We start from the raw sequence: 13864 nt of genomic DNA, 5'->3' as shown, positions 1-13864 counted from the left end.
AGAAATGAAGTTGGTGTATTTTAGACCCAAGCTTGTTGACATTTGTTCGCTTCCCTTTCAGACTTCTCAGGAATGTTTAAGGTCATGATATCTCAGGATGAGATCCTGTTTGTATTTTCAAAAACAGAAAAAACATGAAGTTAACATATTTTAACCCAAACCAATGGACAAGGTGCAAAACATTTTCTTCATTAGATATTCCTTTAAAAATATGTCAAGTCTTGAAAGAATGAGCTGTTTGAGAGGAAGCGAAGCTTGAGAATATATGAGGTATGTCTTGTTCATAGGCTGAGCTTATGGAAACTAGTTGGGTAAGAGCAGTCAGAAGTGGTCACTATGCTAAACTGAGCCTGTGAGCGAGTTGCCCAAGATCGAAGTTTCTTCATACTGCAGTGAAAAATAAAAATAGTCCTTTTATGCAACTGTACATTAAGAATTCAATCCCCAACTGCTGATGCTTTCTATTTTTGAATATAGATATCTGGAAATCTAACCTGGAGGTGGTAATTCATTTGATAAAGGGCTCAGAAATATCTCTTGCTCCACTTGTAGCTGTTGGTTTATTGGGGTCTTACTGTTGGAGATTTGGGCAATGTTGTCATTGCGTAGCTTGTAAGGGAATGCAGGCTTAAGTGTCCTCAATACAATATTAGGTAAAACTGATATACTGCGTTGTTTTTTTCCTTTAGCTTATAACATCTTTTGGATAAATCAACACCTTGGTTACCTTCTTGGAGCCATTTCCAATGAACTCAAGACAGTTCAGATTCACAACCAGTACAAAGCAGTGTTGTAGGCACAGTGGGAAACAGACATGAATGATATCGTCCCTATTTCAAAAACCAAGTAAATAAGGTATGGATTTAATAAGCTATAAATAAGTAAGAATAGGTAAACGCTGGAATGAGGTCAGAGTGTGTTACAGGAGCCAGCTTGTGGGGGGTGGAATGTCAAGGAACTCTTCTAGGAGGGAGTTTTTAAAGACTCGGTGAGATTTAACTGTTAGAAAGGTTAATTTTCTTGGTAGAATTGAGTGAGGTTATACTGGTATAGAGCCTGTGTAGCTAAATAAATTGTGAAGGTCTCATTGCCTAAGTACAAAGGCAGGACTCTTCGTACAGTGCTCAGCTTATAGGAACCACTTTAGTCATGTATAGTAGAGTCTCTGTTATCAGAGTTTAGTGATTGTCCAATCTAGTGGAAAAGAAAACTTATCCATGTGAAACAACCAACAGTGATGTTCATATAGAATTTCTAATTCTGTAGCACATATAGTAAGCACAGGAATTCAGAAAAGAATGTGGGTTTGGGTCGTCAGGGAAGGCTTTCTAGGGAAGGTATTTGAGATGGGTCTTAGGGCATGGATGTGATTTAGAAACACCAGAAGTGGTGGGAAAGAGCATTTCAAGATGGTGGACAACACGTGCAGTGTCACCCTGTATGTAGAGAATGCATGTGATATATTGTGGGCCAGTGAGAGGATAGAGCTGAAGAAGACCTGGTGTGTTTTGGACAGCAGTACAAGATTTGATAAGAGACTAGTTGTGGCAGGCCTTAAATGTCAGCCAGAGGAATTTGGATTTGATCCAAGAGTTAAAAGGCAGTCAGTAAGCTCAAGCTCACACTGGGAAATAGGCTGCTGTCTCCAAGCACATGAGATACACTGCAGCGTGTATTAAATCTTTCCAGCCTCTCCCACTGATCAGCAAAATTCCCAGCCCTTCCTGGGGGTTACCAAAAGTTCCCTAATAGCAACCCACCAACTGTCTGTCACCTGGAAGCCCTTGCTTTTGGCCTGGGCCACCAGTAATGGGAATAGAGGTGCTGCGTGGTGCATCTTCTCAATATTGCTAAGAGGACCATAGAACCACAGAATTTATAGCAGGAAAGGGCATTTAGAGATCATCTAATCCAATGGAATCCTTTCTTCAAACAGAAGCATAAGTGGAAGTTCAAGATGTTGAAGGTAGAAGAATTGGGAAATACGGCACAAGCTGGGATGGGGGCCTGGAGGCCCACCCGCATTGGGAGCCCCAAAAGAGACTGAAAGGAGCACTCTGACTCCCTATGTCAAACAAGGATCTAATCCAAACCAGTATTTGTAGGCAAGGAAATAAACACAAGAGAGCAGGTGATTTCTTCCTACTTGACAGATGTGGCTGGCTCTGGAGATGGCCCAAGTTAGGAAGGTAAATAGCAAATTTGTTTTTTGCCTCTTGAACCACTTTCTTCCCCTACTGCAGCCTGATCATCCTCATAGAAAATACTGCAACACTGTGCCTTTGGGCTGCCCAGGACTCTCTCTCCAGCGCTGCCCTCCTCGTGCTCTAGACTTTCTTGCCGTCATTACTTAGGTTTCTAGATCCCCTTTCCTCAGAAATCCACTCTGAGCTGCTGACTGCTGCTTGATCTGACCAATAAATCATGCTAACATGTTACTAAGTTCTAATATGTAAATAAGTTTATTCTCCTGGGTCGTACAACTGTTTTTCAGTAGTGATCTTCTGGAGACAGTACCTTTAAACTAAGGTCAGCAGCAATGAAGGCAGGCTTTCAGGCAGCACGCACACCTGGCGGAAGGGCTTCTTTAGGCCTAGCGGGGCCTCCTGCTTCTCCACCCTCCTCCTGAACTGATTCAGACCTGGTACATTTGCCCTGAGTGGCCAGGCTTCAGGCTGCCTCCAGGAGGGCTTGTGGGGCATGTGGGCTGGTCTTATATGAATGAGCAAAGGAAGCAGCTTTGAGAGAGACCCTCCAAAGCCTCACTGTCCTTCCTGCCCCCCTGCTACCAGTGATGCCCAGGCTTTGTTGGCCAATGGACTGGCCTGTAGGCCTCTGAAAATAACCCCTTCCCACGCAACTGCAAGAGTTTATTCCAGAGCTCTCACCCTGGGCCAGCAGGGACCCTCTGTTCCCAACGAGAGGGAGGGTCACTTTGAGAGGCACTCAGTGAATGGAAAAGCCTCTTGCCTGTGAATACCCCTCCCTGATGTTGAAGAGAGGTCGAGTTAGCAAGTCTGAGTTCTGGTTCCTGCTCAGCTATTTGGGTGGCCTGTAATTTGAGGGATCTTTAGTTTTTATCTGTCAAGTGGGAAGCTCAAAAATGATGGTGTGAAATAGATGAGGGCAGGGAAGGATATGGTAAGTAATGGGTGTGAAAGTATAAAACAGTGAAGCAAACATAGGAATATCTATTGTCAGATCATTAAGTTCTTTCTCAACATAATCGGCCGTGTTGAAAATAGGCCTTTATGTTGGCCCTCACGGAAACAGCTGTGCTGGGAGCCTCGCATTTCACCAGACTGGCCGCGAGGGCACAACACCAGAGCGTGTGGCCACAAACCAAAATACTCCGATTGTTTGGCACAGTGTCTCACTTTTCATCTGAGTGTGTTTGGGACACACAGATACAATTTGTCTAGAAAACCTTGATTCTATTCTTGGTTTTTGCCCTGATCTTTGGTAGGTCACTTGAGCTATATGAGCTGCTTTGTGGATTTATAAAGATGGGAACAATGATGCCTTTTAAAAGTCATAATATTTTTCTTCTCTCTTAAGAATGTTACAAAGATAAAACAAGAATCTTTCTTAAAGATAAAACTTTTAATAAAGTGAAGTTGATATTATTATCATTATTACTATTATTGCCAGCGCTAATTTCCAACTGTGTATTTTGCCAAGTTCACATTAGCACAGTTCTGTTGACTGCGCTGTTAGAAAGTCTCACCTTGGGATCCACATACAGACGCCTCATGCAGCTTCTAGAAGTTTCCATTCACATCACTTATTTATCCTTTTCTGTAATCCTAGGGAGAAAGTAAGGTTTGAAAAGAAAGGGGACTTCTGTTAACATTTTATGTAATAACTGAAGCTATATATCCTCCAAGCCCCAAACTGTACAATAAAAGTTCTCTTGGATACTACTTTTCTCCCATAATTCCTAGCACATAGCTTATTAAGTTATTAACCAGCAATTTCTCTGGCAGCATATTAAACTTTGCTTTTAAACAAGTCACAGAGGGGGGGAAACATGCATCTCTCATAAAAAGAATAAAAAACATACACCCTCTAAAACGGTTTCCCCAGGCTTTGAACAAATCCCAAGCCCCACACAAGGTCTCTTTTTCCTCATTCTCTGCACATAACTTGAGTGTTAGTACATTAATGAGAAAAAGATGCCTCATAGAAAGATGGAAAAATATGAAGGCCTCTGGGGTGTGGGAGGCTCCCTGGGGGCCCTCTGAGAAGGCAGGTGAGCCTGAACGGAGAGAAAAGGCAAAGCCTTGGCATTGGGGTCATGGGCACCTCTCAAGCAGTGGCGTTCCCAGGGAAGCAGAGGTGGCTGTGGCTTCAACCCAGACCTAAGACGTGCTCCAGTGCCTTCTGCAGACTGCCTGGGCCGTGCTGAGTTCCTACTCGGGACCCTGGTAAAATGGCTAAGGCCCTCGTTTTCCATCCCAGGAACAAAAACTGCTTTTCCAGGGAAAGCCCCTGTGCTCAGTAGGGCATGGCTAGGACATTTGGTTCCTTCCGGGACAGACTCACAGCCCATGTTTCTCTTGCTTTGTGCATGGCAGCTCAGTAAGAATTCCCCATAAACTGGTCAACCACCAGAGCAGGGCATGAAGATGGCTTCACTTTAAAAGGAAAATCCAAGTAGGAGGGCTACGGGGCAGCTTATATATGTGGGTTATGAGTATAAACACTTGCAAAGCTCCAGACCAAGAAAGGCTGGATAGAAATTGGAGCATAATATAAAAATGCAGTTCTGCCGTTACCCCACCCCCCAAGGGAGGGCAAGGTAAACGAGCAGCCCCGAGTAGCCAGCCAGGCCCTGCATGCTGCTGCCAGCTGGCCCCGCGTGCCGATCTAAATTCTGGATGTTAGAGTGGGGGAAAATAGCTTGTTTAAAAATGTATATTCTGCAATTCATGACCATTTGGCATCTTGGTTTAAACAAATCCCCTATTGTTTCTCTAAGAATGCCATATGATGGTTGCTTGGCTGGGGGCTGTGGTAAAAATGGAAATCAGAGGGGAGAAAGGGGTTCTTTTTATTTAATTTACACTTCCACATTTATGTGACTTCATGTGGCCTACATCAAAGAAGTACCTCCTGGCTCCTAACCGCAGCAGCTCTTCCTTTGTAACCGAGTGTAAGGAGAAGTTGCGTCTGGTCTGCAGACAGTTACCGTTGCAGAGACTTGAACTGCCTAGGACCACAAAGATGGCCACCTCTGGGATCTCTGGGGGGCCAAAGGAAGGTCAACCAAATGTCCTGTGTCAAGTCAGCCATTCAGTTTGTCCTCAGAGGCTGTTTTCTGATGGTTGGTCAGGGAAAGTTTCCTACAGGATAGACTTTGAAGTGAGTTTTAAATAAAGGATGTGTTGTGGCTGGACATTGTCAAGTGGGGGCATCATGGCAGGATGTGGGAACATGTTATAGACTATTTTCCCCTCTCCCTTGACTAACACTCTCCCTCACTCCTTATGTTTCTCTTCCCCCCTTCACCCCATTTCTCACCTGCCTTCGCTCCCCTTATTCCCCACTCACTTTCCCTCTCATTTCTGGTTCTCTTCTTACCAGTCTATCTGGGGCCTGGGGGTGGTCCCCAGGATAACAGCGTCATTAACTCCACTGCTGGCTCTATGGTAAGAGGCTGCAAGTGCTTTTTTGCTCACTGGTTGAGGACAGAAGAGGCCTGGGTAGGAGCAGGCCTGGGTAGGAGTGGGCCTGGGTAGGAGGCAACATTAGAGGAAGAGTATGCAGTGGGTTGTGATGAGCCCCTGCTAGGACTCGAGACCAGGGTCATCCTAAGTCACCAAGCTTGTCAGCTGCACCTATTTGATTTTCTGGTCTGCATTCTTCCCTGAATGTGGCGAACAGGTTACCACCTTTGTATCTTTGCTCCAATGAACTCTCCTGCCTAGAGAATTCCTTCTTTCCTTTCACTGGCCAAATCTTTCCATGTCTCCAGATCCCTCCTCAATGACATTCCCTCTGATTGCTCTTTGTGTATTTTGTTTTTCTCCATATACACCCCACCACCACCACCACCACCACCATACACACATATAATAAGACCATAAGCTCTGCAAAGCCAGAATTTTGTCCTCTCCCTCCTTTTCTGTCTCAAGTAGGATATCCCTCATGGTGCTCAGGAAATGTTTCTAGATAATAAAGTCATGCCATGAATCTAATCAGGACTCTGGGTAAGTAGTTCTCTGGGGACTGAAGTGACCTCAGTCCCTGACTCTGTTGAAGTCTAGATACGGTCTCTTGACTTGGAGATCTTAACAGACACTAGCAGCCTAAAGCCAGGACAGCCGTTAGCAGCCCTCTGAAGATGACAGACAGTGCATTCTCCTGGAAGAGTTTAGTATGTCCAAAGTGAACTGTCTGTCCCTTCCACGGAGCCCACCAAGGCTTCACACTAGTGAATGAGGATCCCAGCTCACTAGAGGGGATTGGGTCAATGGGGTGCCACTGGAGATTTCAACCCTTTGGAGTTTTTGGAACTCTTAAAGGTCACCTATTTGGGGCATGTCACTCATCTGTCATTTCCTCTCATGTTCCCTTTGCACTTCTTGTTATTCTCCAAACGTGTCATGTGCCCAAGTCTTTGGACATGCTGCGCTTCCCCTGCCAGGGTCACTCTGCACCTGGTGTGGATCCCAGACTCTTCCTCATTCTCCAGCTCTCTGCCCGCTGACTTCCTGACTCACCCAGGTGCACGGAACAGTTGGCTCTTCCACCATCTTTAATTTTCACTTTGTCAACCCCTCCCATCATCCTCTAGTATGATTTGTTGTATGTTTCTTCTACTAAGCTAGTGGCTTTCAAGTTTGACAGCCACTCACAACAAAAAAATACATTTTACGTGGGACCTAATGTGTGTCTGTGTGCTGTGTGTACTGTATGTGTATATGTATACACACACACATGAAATCTTGCACAGTTTGAAATTTTAATATTGTCTATATAAGGTATGAACAGTCTGTAAAAAAAAAAAAAAAAAGATACAACAGAGGAGGAATTTACTCAAGATTTAGCATATTTAATTTCAGGAATGTTCTCTTTCAACGTATCCACCATCATTTTGGATACCAAGCATAACCTTATTGAAACCATTCAGTATAAAGTAGGGTGGCTTATTACCTGAAAAGAAAAAGAAAGGAGTTAGAACAAATCAACCAATATTTTTACTTAAAATTACTGCATTTTTCATAAATTTTTTACATCTTACATCAAAGATAGTTGATTAAAAGTAAGTTCATTCTGGGCCAGGACTTTACAAGTACAACACTGCTACCTTTATTACTTTGATGCACTCTGATTATATTTTTCTCCTTCCTCCCTTCCCTAGCTCACTCACTCCTTCCTTTTCCTTCCTCCTTACCCCTCCCTCCCTCCCTTTCTTCCTTCCTTTCTCTTACACTGGTCTCCATCCACTGGTTGATTTCATAACCAACAAAATGGGTCATAACCTACCGTTTGAAAAACATTATTCAGGACTCTAAGTTCCTTGAGGGCAGTGACAGTGTCCCTGAATCATTTCATATTTCCACACACTGGCACTATTCCTGGCTCTCAGTACCTCTTAGTAAATGTTTTCTGAATGAATGGGCCTCAGTGCAAGAGCTCTGCAGCCACTGGGATTCCAGAAAGGACAGGAGAAGTGAATAATTTATCACAGATTTCCCAAGAGCTCCTGCTGTCCTCTAGACACTAGGGCCATTGTGGACGTGTCTGGGAAGCTCTACTCTCTCTGCCCTGCCTCTGCCTCCCCCCAATTTCCAGGAGAGAGGGCAGGAGGTTTAATGAAGTTCAGAGATTTCCCAAGGCAAAAACGTATTAATCAGGTTCTTGGGCAGATATTTGTCAAGGGACAAATGATTTAAAAAGGTGAGAGAAAGCAAGATTCTTAACAAGTCCTTTGTTTCATTTTATATGTGTACACTTAGTCCTCCTAGTACCTGATTCCTGCTACTCCTTCTAAAGCCACTGTTATGCTGTTTTCAGCCCATCTGTTAGACCCTGACCACTTCAGATTTTTTCAAACACTCTAAATCTTCATTACACCATGGCCCATGCCAGGGTTTTTCCATCTGGGGGTAGGAAAAAGCCCCGAGCCCACCAAAACCCTGTGGCTTGGTTTCCTGTCCAGCTGGCTTGCTCTTCCCAGGATTCTATTCCCATCATCAAAGTGGCTTGACAGACTGAGAACAAACCTCTGGCTCACCCTGAACTCACAGTGTACCATTTCCAAGTCAGAACAAACACCAAGTAATAGTGAGAGAAAAAAAGAAAGAGAAAAAAAACTATTTTCCTGACTTAGAAGCCAGTTCAGAGTGCAGCCCAACTCTGAGTCCAGACAGGGATGTTATATGGCTGTGGCTGTGTCTGTGGCGTGCTCACGGGTGGAGCCATGAACGGTGGGCTGCATGCCAGAATTTCTCTCTGACTCAGTCTCGGAGGAGAAGCCATGGAGGGACTTGTCTGTGATCCAGATCCTCTCTTTTTCCTGGAATCGAAAGCAGCAGCATTTAAGGGAGCCTCCCATGATGTCGTTGACTACCTAAGACTTGGCCTAGAGCGTCACAGTTACGGGGGCGGTCAGAGTGGTCCCTGAAGTGTTCCACGAGGAGAGCAGGGTCTCCAGCCTGTACCAGGTCAAGAGAAGAAGCAGAGCACTTCAGCCTGGCTGGGGGCTTCCCAGATTGCCAACCTTTCCTACATTCATTTAGAAATTTTAAAAATATGTATTAACTTAGCTAAAAATCTCATGGAAACTAGGCTCCTCATCAGACTTGAAAATCAAGCCAGTTCCCCTAAAACTTCCCCTTATGGTTCCACCAACAGAAAAATATCCAGCATGAGAAGCTACTCTATGAGGTCACATGGGAGCAGGCAGTACGTTTTTACACCAAGAAGCACCCAGTTAGCACAGAGTATCCCATCTCCTGAAAGCCTGGTTTGCCTTGCTCTTGTTCCTACCTTTCCAATACATTCTCTTATCTTCTCAATCTGGTCTCCCCAGGTCCCTAGACAAGATGGACTAATTCCTTCCCACCTCTATTGCCCTTCCTTGTCAACTTTGTCTAAATTCTTCCCATTTTTCACGGCTCAGGTGTAATTACATCTTCATTTACCCTTTATATTTCTCCAGTCTACCCAAACATATTCTTTTTCTTAACTCCTTAATTCCTGTCCCAAAGTTTGACTTTATTTTTGTCCCCTAGATAACTAGACGACATTCTCTAAGACCACAAATCATCTCCTGTGTATTTCCTCCTAGCACCTAACTCAAAGCTCAGGAGCTATTCCATCTACTATCTGCAGGCCATTTACTCAGCCCTGTGCTAAATATCTGATGATTCATTAACCATCAGTGGGTTTTCTCACTTTCTTTCTTGAGTGACCTTTTCTTTGGCAAGAAGAAGTGCAACCTGTTAAACAGTGGAAATGCTAGAATTGTAAACAAATATCATTGAAGAAGTTTTCATAGACTGTGGGCTTTTCATAGTGAGTAGAAGAGCTTAGACAGGAAGTTATGATTGAGAGACCTAGGGAAAACTGGATAGAGACAAAAGATAGGGGCAAGATTGGAGGGAAATTTTTCAAATAGATGAAAGTTTTAAATAACAACAACAAAAATGGGGGCTGGCCAGTTAGCTCAGTTGGTTAGAGCTAGTAACATCAAGGTTGCCAGCTCGATCCCCACATGGGCCACTATGAGCTGTGCCCTCCTTAAAAAAAATAAATAAATAAAATAAAAGGTTAAGAATAATTGCAAAAACCGCAATTACTTAAAAAAAAAAAAAAGAACTGTAAAGTCCTAGAAGAAACTATGGTGAAAAATTTACATATATGTATAAAATCTTGGAGAAGGGTTAGTGTGACATAAAACCCAGGGGACATAAATAAAAAATTAATATATTTGACTGCATAAAACTAAACATTTTTGAATTGCAAAATAAAATTATAAATAAAGTTAAAAGACAAATATAAACTGCAAAAACATATTTGTAACACATGAAAAAGGACAGATTTCCTTAATATACAAAGAGTTCCTACAAATCAATAAGAAAAAGACTAATAACATAATGGACGTGGGATTTGAATACAGTTTACAGAAAGGAAATTCAGGTATCTTTTTTGAAAAGCATATGAAGTATTGTTCAACCTCACCTATAATAAAATAATTGTAATTTAAAACAATGAGACATTATTTTTCATTTATCATTTTGGCAGAAATCAAGAGTTTAATAATGCACTGTGTTTGCCAGATTGTGGGGAAACTGGAATTCTTACACACTGTTGGTGAAATTGGTACAGTCTCTTTGGAGAGCCTCTTGTAAAAAGCAACCAACATTTTAAATGTGCAAATGTCTTGATTCCGGAAGCTTTATTCAGCTTCTAGGAAATTCTCTCTGAGTACTCATTTATATGCACAAAACCGATGTGCATACATATTTAATACAGCATTGCTTTCAGCAAAGTGTCTTAATCTGAATTCTTTCAATAGGGGATTGGTACATCCATGAAATGAAACAGTTTACATCCATGAAATGAAATAGTTTGGATATCAGTCTATTAAAAACAGAGGACAAATCTCTCTGTTTTTAATAGACTGATATCCAAAGTATATTGGTGAAAACAACGTAATGCTCAGAACTTAGTACAGCAAGTCCTCAGATAATGTTGTTTAACATCATTTCATTATAATGTTGATGAGATGTTTATGTCAATTAGCCTGTGGTCAAATTCGTTTCCTTATTTGTCCTTTCACTTAAAGTTGCAGAACCTATTGACGATGTTAAGTTAGGACTTACTATATATAGTAAACCACTAGTGTGTGTAAAAAGAAACAAGTGGGTAGCGTAGATAGATGCTTATAAATGAATAGAATGTGCCTGGAAGGATATACTAGAAAGTAGGAATAATGGTTGCCTCAGGGAACAGACTATAGGTAGGGGCATGGAAAAGGAACTTAATTTTCACTGCATGCCCTCTTGTACAGTGTACTGTTTGAATTATTCTTATGCCATATGCATGTGTTACCTATTTTTAAAAACTAATTTTTAAAAGATAACCAGGTGCAGGTATGAAATTAGGCCAAACATGAGGTATGCATATAGAGTAGGAGTTACAGCAAGGTGGGAGCCAGGGAGCAAGCAGATACTGTAGGTGAAGCCAGTGAGTGGGACAGGTCAGCAACAGAGAACCTTGAAACAAGACAGTTTTGTTTTATTTTAAATTAAAAGTGTCTGATTTGCTTTTCATGCTAGAACATGCTAGCCTTGGATGTGTGCCATTCAGGATAGACTGGGAATAAACTCCAGGGAAATGGTAAACTGTTCACTTACAGGGAATGAGAAGGACGGGTTTAGGTATCATGTAAATGCAAATCCACTAGCCAGAACACTGTGCCATTCCCTCATCTTATGCTGGAGGCAGAGAAGGGCAGGGAATGAACACTTAGGGAGCCTCTGCCATGGCCAGGCACCGAGATGGGTGGTCCTCGTTTGCTGTGCCACACTGAGTGCTCACAGTAACTCACAGAGGTGATTGGGGTTCCCTCTGTATAGGTCAGAATTCTGATTCAGGCCACAGAGATAATCAATGGCAAAGCCAGGATTCAAACCCAGATCTGTCCCTACTGTTTTTACTACTTGTGCTGAATTATTAGTACTCCAAGGAGGGTTAGGCTCTTTGCATGGTCAGGATGAACTGAGGCTCAGAGCGAGGGACTTTCAGTGCTGTTCTCAAAAGAAAGTCTTCATTCTTTCTTTTTTATCTAGACTCCTAATTGCAAGCCCACTAACTTTTTCCAGCATGTGGGTCAAAGAGTAAAATGAACATACTCCATTTATTGAGAGAAGAAAAAATTCCATTTATTAGGAAAGGAATGTCTGCTCCAGTATTTGTTAATGCTTTTGTGTGTTTGTTTTGTGTGTGTGTGTTACTTTAAGTCCACAGGTATGGTTTGTCATCTGTGAATGCAGATCTCCTTCTGCAAAATGCTAAATCGGTGATGCTCATGACCGATGATATTCCCCCTAAATTTGTTCACTTAAGAAGAAAATAATAGAATATAGTCCTCCCTCTAAATTGTCTCCTGATTTTCAAATAACTGGGATAGGATATTGGTTTTTGTTTGTTTCAGTTTATTTTATTTGGAGCCAGGGTGTAGAAATTTTTCTGTTTTGTACACTCTTAGCCCTGGCCTTCACCACGTGCTGTAGGACTTCATTTTCTCACTTGATTTACTGTGTTCTCACCATTGGTGATTATCTGTTTTAAAAGCATTTGCTGTAACTCCCTAAGCCTCATGACATGCCTGGTAGAAAATACCCATTTTATCTTTTCTGTGACCCAGGCCTCAGGGAGAGAAAAGATCCATTTATTTTCTGTTCTTTCCCTTTCTAGGCAAAATCCATGTTTGGTGACCAGAGCTGTATATATTGATATTCTCTTCCTGTTGACTCGCTGCCTTGACAAACCCACAAAAGGCAACCAGCCAGGTATGATTCATAGTTATATCATATTTTGGAGTGATTACAGGTTTTTGAAATGTAGGTGGGGTTTTGAGTGGCTCTACCACACACTTCCCCACCTACTTTTGTTAAGACTAACCACACATCAAAATTAAACATAGTGCTATATATGTGGTTCTCTCAGAGAGGCTTCTCAAGGAATCTTGTCCTTGTTTGGTTGGAAGTTTCCTGTTTATTTTCTGTTTGGTCGTTCAGGGAAGAGTGTGGAGTCTACTCAGATATCCTCTGTGTTTCTAAGACCTTGGCTCTTTCCTGTTTCATGAATTTTCTTTGAAAGGTCGTTATTTTCAATAACTGAGTTTTTTCTGTTCTATTCTGTGGAGATAACTGAACTAGACTCATTTAATGCTGGAGCCTGGATATTTGAGACTGTCTCAAATCCACTCCTCGCTGTCTTAAGCTCTCCCTTTATATGTGTTCCTTGGTCATATATGTTTCCTGGTATGGGCCCCAGATCCACATGCAACTGTTCTATTTTAATCGTGATTCACAAAGTGGTTTTCTTAAAAGGGAGAAGGGCAACTCCAAATAAAAAATTTTTTTGATGTGTTTATATAAGAGGCCGCAGGAAGTGCTGTACATGAGTTCCAGGCCACAGACTGAAACTGATTTTCGTCAACACAAACTGGAATGCAGGGTAATGAGCCTACAACTGGTTAAAATCAGCCTCTTCTAATTGATTAGGCCTGTCTAAAGGAGGCTACAATTACAAAGTCAGATTCTGAGTACAAGCAGGCCAGGTCTTTCCTCTGTTAAATTTAGTCTGTCAATGATTTGTTGTCTTCAGTAAATATATTCAGGCTGTCAGAGCTCAGCTCTGCCCATATGGAACCCTGTTCCCAAATTCAAACCAATTTAAGATACTTTGAGGGGGAGGTGCGAAACGGCCTCACCCGGATCAATGCATATTAGCCCACGAAGCCCCTGTGGCCATGCAGAGGTAATAAGAACATGCCTGGACTTTCATCAGCTCTGCATCCCTGCATAGGGGTAGCTGTTGTATCCGTTTGGTAGAATAGGATCATATAGTTTTATAGCTGTAAAACAGTCCTAGTTTATGCCTCTTGTCTCAGCATAATTATTAATAGTACTCCCTTTTACTTTTGAAAGTGTCCAGGTTTGCACAATAAATTACAGGTCACCCTACCTATAAGAGACCTCAGGGTTGTATCCACTTTACTTTGCACTTGAGCTCACTGGGGTCCAGAGATTATAAATCACATGTTACCAGATGTAAGCTGTTACGGGTTTCCACTATTTTTGTATTTCGGTTCCACATTCCATACAGCTTTATAATACCTCTC

The 13864-nt window shown here is 42.3% G+C and overlaps 1 protein-coding gene across 2 annotated transcripts in view; it reads left to right on the top strand.

Moving 5' to 3' along the window:
* Window positions 1-13864, top strand: part of THADA (THADA armadillo repeat containing) — a 292405-nt gene that overhangs the window by 212194 nt on the left and 66347 nt on the right. For both annotated transcript variants that reach the window (XM_019748640.2, XM_074331930.1), the window contains exon 31: window positions 12433-12527. In XM_019748640.2, the coding sequence (XP_019604199.2) occupies window positions 12433-12527 (95 nt within the window). The remainder of the gene's footprint in view (window positions 1-12432; window positions 12528-13864) is intronic.

The sequence above is a fragment of the Rhinolophus sinicus genome, linkage group LG05, assembly GCF_036562045.2.
Source record: "Rhinolophus sinicus isolate RSC01 linkage group LG05, ASM3656204v1, whole genome shotgun sequence".
Lineage (NCBI taxonomy): Eukaryota > Metazoa > Chordata > Mammalia > Chiroptera > Rhinolophidae > Rhinolophus > Rhinolophus sinicus.
Note: the sequence above shows the minus strand (reverse complement) of the source record. Positions and strands in the feature narration are given on the sequence as shown.